This window comes from Pantherophis guttatus, chromosome 3 (genome assembly GCF_059756535.1).
Source record: "Pantherophis guttatus breed Tessera chromosome 3, ASM5975653v1, whole genome shotgun sequence".
NCBI classification, from domain to species: domain Eukaryota; kingdom Metazoa; phylum Chordata; class Lepidosauria; order Squamata; family Colubridae; genus Pantherophis; species Pantherophis guttatus.
The window spans coordinates 80412386-80419683 of record NC_142065.1 but is presented as its reverse complement, the minus strand read 5'-3'; the positions used below and the strand labels follow the sequence as shown (position 1 = coordinate 80419683).

The 7298-nt window shown below is 38.3% G+C and overlaps 1 protein-coding gene across 3 annotated transcripts in view; it reads left to right on the top strand.

The window, feature by feature from the left end:
• Window positions 1-518: 518 nt before the first annotated feature.
• The window catches only part of LOC148114644 (uncharacterized), a 296681-nt gene continuing 289901 nt past the window's right edge, over window positions 519-7298 (top strand). For all 3 annotated transcript variants that reach the window (XR_015733142.1, XM_087889908.1, XM_087889907.1), the window contains exon 1: window positions 519-931. Coding sequence is in view for 2 of the 3 variants with exons in the window: in XM_087889908.1 (XP_087746034.1) it covers window positions 871-931 (61 nt within the window). In the remaining variant the exon portion in view is untranslated. The remainder of the gene's footprint in view (window positions 932-7298) is intronic.

Sequence of the window (7298 nt, the reverse complement as noted above, 5' to 3'; positions counted from 1 at the left end):
TAGTGCTTTGCTCCTATATAATTTCCAGACGTGCCCCAAAATGACTAAGCTGATTTAATAAAGCAACAATTCCTGGGCTTAGTCTATTTCTTGGTCTGAAGTAATCCACTTCTTGCTGCGTTTTCCTCTTTTCCTCCACCTTGGGGGGTGGGGAGCGAAAGAGAAACAGATTACTGTAAATTTTGGCAGGGAATTCAATTTGCATCATTTTGTTAGAAGTCACATGGGTGAGATTCCTTCCTGTTTATGATAGATTGGAAATGCTTTCCAGATGCTTTTAATTACTCTTTGAAAGCAAGCTGATCCTTAAGGAAATTTCCTTTTTTGTTTTTTTTTCCTGAACAGCATAAATAAAAAGCCAATAAATTAAAATGCGTGCAGCTAACTAATCAAAGAGCCCAATTGAACTATTTGCATTTCCTTACACAATACGGTCAGGCACTTACAAGGACAACCAGACTGCTCATAGACAAAAGGAGCTGAAGTGAAATGTACTTTCAGTTCCTGTTTCCAACTGAGATCATCACCAGTCCCAGCCCCAAGCACATTGCTATTGGTCTAGGCAGCGTAAACTACTTACATAAACATAAACACCTCTTTTCAAGTGTATTATTAAAGTTGAAAGCAGCAGCTAGTTGACAGTGTGCTTTCTAAACTTTGGAGACAGGATCTGAAAGAGAAAAAAGAGATGACATTGCACTGTGGCTTCGTAGTGTTGATACTGAGCAACGCAAAGGGTTTCCTGTTGAAATTGTACCAAGCTTGCTCGGCTAAGAGCTGAAAGGACGTCCGATGATTTCCTAAGGCCATACAAGTTGAGACAAGACTGAACATAATAAAGACATTTACCAGCAGTGAAAGAATTTGGCAATGGACAATGAATATGAATCTTTAAAAATGTACTCTGACTCTACCCCTTTAATCAACATAGGTAAGTATCTCTTCTTTGTAATCAAGGCACAAAACTGCCTCCGTCCTGTGCTGGATGCATTTGGGAAGAGGAGAGAAGGTAGAATGCAAGGGAGGTGATGGTTTGTATGCATGGTGTTTCTTGAAGTATATTCCTCCCAATCACCCACAGGCACACATGCAGGCATGCAGCACTTTAAAATACTATTAGCAAAATGGGGGTCTAACAGAGTATAGTCATGCTGAAGTAAAACCCATTCAGGGAAGTCCATATCTCATTGCAAGGCCTAAGACACAAATACGAGATAAAAATGAGCTTTATATGCTCGCTCTTAGGAAGATTAAAAAGAAAAACCTTCGATAATTTGTTATCTTGTTTTCCAAGGTGTGTTTTGAAGGAGGCTGGTATTCTTCAAGTAACTATGAGATATTTGCCAGTTTGGAGAGATTTTTCTGAAAGATTTCCTCACCACTTTGGAGTTTTCATGAAAGCATCCCTGTGAGGCACTATTGGATATATTCTAGAGGGCACATTAAATTCCTATAGTGTAATCAAAGCATAGTGTGAAACTGCAAAGGTGCTGCGTGATATTTCCCAGAAATCTCAAAGTTGTTAAATTGGCCTTCCCAAATACGCCCTCCTCCAGATACGTTTGGATTGTAGCTCCAGAAATTTTAGCCGTTTCGTATCTATAACCCATTTAAGGACACACGGTTGGGTAATGGTTTTATGGATACCATGCAAGGCCACAGGAATTTTACAATAGATATGCAAGAGGTGAAGTCTTGGGAAGTTAAGATCAGGTGAAATGTTTCTCATTTTGGTACAGATATATTTCCTAAAAAAAAAATACGGTTTAGTATACTGGGCCTTCTAACTATTTTTGATCTGAATATCTATAGTCTGATGAATCAAGCTCATGTATTTTAATCCTTTGGTCAGGACAGAAATCCTAATTAAAATATTCTCAACATTTATATAGCAGAGTTTTGCACTGCAGGTAGAAAATTATATTTCAGATCCCAAACATGAAATGGTGGCGTAAGGGCCAAAGATTATAATTCTTAGGCCAAACATAACCATTTCCCACATTGTGTGACTGAAGCCCGAACTCTGTTTTACATGTGTCACATCAGGGGTGAAATCCAGCAGGTTCTGACAGATTCTAGAGAACCGGTAGCAGAAATTTTGAGTATCGTGTTTCCCCAAAAATAAGACCCTGTCTTATTTTTTTGAACCCTGAAATAAGCGCTTGACCTTATTGCCATGTGCTCAAAAGCCTGATTGGGCTTATTATCAGGGGATGTCTTATTTTGGGGGAAACAGGGTAGTTCGGAGAACCGGCAAATACCACCTCTGGCTGGCCCCAGAGTGGGGTGGGAATGGAGATTTTGCAATATCCTTCCCCCAGGAGTGGGGAGGGAATGGGGATTTTGCAGTATCCTTCCCAGGAGTGGGGTGGGAATGGATATTTTGTAGTATCCTTCCCCTGCCATGCCCACAAAGCCACACCCACAGAACCGGTAGTAAAAAAATTTGAATTTCACCACTGTGTCACACATGTGTTGAGTCAGATAAAAATGGGGGGAGTGAGCTTCATGTAACCTCTTAACCTTTTAGATCTTCCTCACTGAAAGTAAAAAGCTTCAAAAAACTACTCTGCTCCTTTCCATTTGTCACTTAGCTATTGCTTTGGCTACAGTGAAGGTTCTCCTGCATGTATACTTTTCTTTATGTCTTCTTGCTTCCCTTGGATCCAAAATACTGGAAAGTTTAACTTTCTTTAGGTTAAGTGATTGGGTCAGATGCCTTTAGTAAAATATTGTTTCCAGCATTTTAATTACCAATGAGGGGGAAGGAGAAACTATGGCACTGCAAAGAAGAAGAGGGGCCTATAATTACAGGAACTAGTATGCAGAAAAGAAAAGTCAAGAGAGCTGCATCAGAATAGCTGAGGTGTCAAAGGCATGGGAGAAATATAGGTGGACAACAGTCGCACCACGTTTGTAAAGAAAATGTTTGCTACCACATTGCATTTCCTCAAATCTTGTGGCCTGGATGTTGCAATAATGGAGTCTGTTTGCATTTGGTTTGTTTGATTTAGGACTTTTTACCTGGCATCTTTATTGTTTCTACAGTTTTCTCTTTATTAGATTTTTTATTCTGCCTTTATTACTTTAAAAGTCACTCAAGGCAGCAAACATAGGCTTTCCTCTTTTTCTCCCCCCCCCCCCCGAACAACATGGCTGAGAGAGAGTGATTGGCTCAAAGTCATCCAGCCGGCTTTCATGCCTAAGGCGGGACTCGAACTCATTTTCCTGGTTTCTAGGCCAACACCTTAACCACTATACCAAACTTGCTCTCTACAAATGGTTTTGGTGCTGGTGTGGTGTCCAGAGTTGATTGCAAGTTGGGAGGCCATGCATATTTTCATAATAAATTAAAAATGTAGAATCCTGACCTTTTTTCATGTGGAGAAAATTGTCCATTTCTTGTTAAGACATAAAGTAGATGGATAGTATATTGATGAATATAAAACCTTGCTATATTAATTTTCAAGGAAATTGCTTCTTGAAAAGTTAATATAGCTGAACAGGGAAAGTAAAGTTGGTACTGGGCACAGGTTGTTTTGAACCTATTCACCCAACCACTTTTATGGAATATAAAATGTATGGCTACTTATTTTATTTTTATTTTTAAAATGTATTTTATTTAAATAAAAGTGGCCTATTGGTTGCACCATTTAAAATAGTGGTTTTGTTTCATACCACCAAGTATCTCTTTCACATATAAAACCATGTGTCTCCCAGTTGTGAATGTGTATATGCAGAAGAATTTATTTTTATACACATACAATTATAGATATAGGATCTGTAGCAACTGCTTCTAGTTCCCAAAACCGAATATGTTTTAGAGGTCAACAAATTAGGGATGCCAGACAGAGAAAGAAAATACAGCTGTGGAATGGAGTAATTACAGGAATAGTCTTGTCACACAACAAGAGAAACAACAATACAAAATAGGCTTTATTTTAAAAAATGCTTATTAAAAAGAGGATGATTGAATTACTATCCAAAATAGTCAAATGTTGATTATACAAGATGTCAGTTTCACCTGCATTTTGATATGTGTATAGATTGCTATTAATAAAAACACAAATCAGATTTTCAAGACAATGTTATACATTACTTCAGTTAAATGTGCTTTGGCCCTAACACATTATTTGAGATTAATCCCACATGTGGCAAAATAAGACATTAACAGCATACTGTCATTTAAAGATTATTTAAATAAGCAAAATAATTGGTCCAGGCATTATGGGTTGGCATTGGCAACCACTATAAAGGTAGTCCTTGACTTGTAATCATTCCTTTAATGACCATTCGAAGTTACAACTGTGATCTTTGACCATTTTTTACACTTATGACAGTTGAAGCATTCCCATGATCACATGATCAGAACTCGGATACTAGGCAACTGACTCTTATTAATGATGGTTGCAGTATCTTGGGGTCATGTGATCACCTTTTGTAACCTTCTGACAAACAAAGTCTATGGGGAAGCCATATTTATTTAACAATCATGTTATTAACTAAACAACTGTATTCTCTTTAAATTAAAATGGGGGAGAAGCTATGTTAACTTTTGACATTGTTTGCCACTGTTTCAAGCTTAGCCTTGAAGTAGGCTAAGTAGAAGTAGAATGAGGCATCTGTCCCAGAAAATGGATACAGATAGTTCTTGACCGTAATTGAGCTCCACGCTTATGGTCCTATGTCATGATGGCTGTAAAGCAGGTCAATTAATGTCTGTCACAGAAAGGTCATAAAATCAAGGAATATTATTTTTTATTTTATGACCTTTTTGTGGCAGTCATTAATTGAATCCTATGATTGTTAAACAAACGCCATGTTGCTAAATGAACACTGTGGTCATTAGCCAGACCCATTATTTGCTAAGGGGCAACAAAATAAGAAGTAAACATTGGTTTCTGGTAAAACCATAATAAACTGAAGTTATGTAATTGTGGGGTGCTGCAAATGGCCATAAGTACAAGCCATTAGTGCTGAGCCTCCAAAATATCACATGACCATGAGGGGTGGCCCAGTGGTGGGATTCAGCCGGTTCTGTCCAGATTGCGCGAACTGGTAGCGGCGACTGTGGGAGGCTCCGCCCACCCGCCTATAAGTAATGCACGACTACTGCGCATGCGCAGAAGGCCACGCACATGCGCAGAGGTGACACGTGCGCTCACATTTGCGAACTGGTAGGGAAGGTAAGTGAATCCTACCTCTGTGGCCCAATGTTGAATTTTCGAAACTGAGTTATAAGTAGCTTTGGGAGTATCTGTTGTAACTTGGTCGCTAAGTGACCAGTCATAAGTCAAGGACTATCTGTATTCTAGAGTTGCAGGAAAGAAAGCTGTAGCCACTTGCTATTCTTGCATGTAGTGACAAGTGACAATGGGATAATTGGAAGTTTAATGTCATATTTCTCTAAGTTAGTCTGTTTCCTTTATGTGGGCTAAAGATCCAAATATCATTAACTTACACCAGTACCTGGAATTTGGAAAACCTCATCTCATCTTTTGCTTCAGGAACCAAAATATACCGAAGCTGCTATGCCTGAAGTAAAAAGGAATAATTGCTGAATTTGTGAAAATTTGTGAAAATAAGCCCTTCTCAAGCTTTTTTTTATTTTTAATGAAATATCTTCAGACCTCATTCTTAACTGGCACCTTTCCAGATGTCCTGGATTGTAGCTCCCAGTATCCTTAACCATCACTACTGGAAATAAGTGCCTTAAGGTAAACTGTGAAAAAAGAATGATTTCATCTACTTCCAGAATGAACATTCTGGAATGAGAATTCTACGGGAAGAATTCTGAATTAATTGACAGTCCTTTTGCAGTGTTACCTCAGGCTTACTGGATTGTTCTCGGATATGAATCGTTTAAAGGATTAGGAGTTTCATACTGGATTGTAGGTGGGAAAATCTCATTTGCTAAAGGCACCTGATGATGAGAAAAGTGCTGCCATCACTTTTCCTTGTAATTGTGGAAGATTAAATTTACCCTCCCTGAGCAAATGAATGCTATAAATGTCACGAGAAAAGGGATGTGATGATGTTTTCAAGCATTATTTGGATATTCATCACAGGTGAAGGCAATGAATACTAAAATAATGAAGCAGAAGCAATAAATAATTCTACGAGTGGCCACTGGTAACACTTTTTACTCCTTGAGGAGTGTGTGATATTGTATGTTGCAGACTCTATACTCTATACATTGCACAGGGATAACAATTGTGCAGTGTATGAGGTAGTCTAAAATCTGTTAGTAAGGATGACTAATATCCCCCAACCCCCAATTCACACATCACAAATCACAGTGCCCCTGAGAATATGGCCAGGGAGGAATTTGTGGAATGCTTACTACTTAACTCATCCAACAAAGAATATTTATTTGTGCATTAATTTATTTTATTAGCATTTCACAAGCTATATGGTTTTTTTACTGATCATTCTTTGTTCAGAGTTTACAAGCCATGACTTGATGGGGAGTGTAGGTTTGCCAGTTTCTATCCTGTGCTGATTTTTGTCTGCAACCAATTAGAAAAAGAAATCGGAGCATGTTTTATTAATTTCTGTTTGAGATAACAATTTTAACACTGTCGTGCATCTCCCCTTTTTATCAATATATGAAGGGAGAAAGAGACCAGGAAAAGGAAGATCAGCTTGTGCCCTTTGCTTTTCATCCATGAAATCCATCAGTTTAAAGTTAAAATACTATAGAAATTCCTGTCTAAGTGTATTCATTAGTTATTTGTTGCAATCAAAATTTGGGCTACAATAGTGATAGGCCTTGTTGAAAAATCCCAATACCAAAGACAGAGAAAGAAAGAGAGTGAGAAAACCACAGAGATACTAGGGAACATGTGAGCAATTAGAGAACTAGATACTAGAGAACAAGAAAAGGCCAGTTGTGCATCTTAGAGCAAGACAGGTGCTGAGGTGGTCTCTTATATCAGTATATCAGTATTTCTCAGTACATCTCATTCAAGTGTACTACAAGCAGAATAAGATAGACAAAGAGTGTTGGCTTCGGTAAAAGCAAGCTTTGCACTCCAGTGGGAGTGATGATATTTCACTTGCTTCAGCAGTTGCTTCCAGAGTGGAGAACTGAAAAGTCAACTAAACCGAGAACCAGCACTGGGTTGCATTTAGACTATGATGGAGGGAACAATCATATCTTTTTTTTCCCAATTACTATAAACTCCTGAGGTATTTTCTAGTAGCCAGAATTGCCCATCATATGGAGGCTATTGTTCTGTCATCTAAGAACATACATGTGGAGTGCATCTTATGCCAGTTGGAGAATAAAATACTTG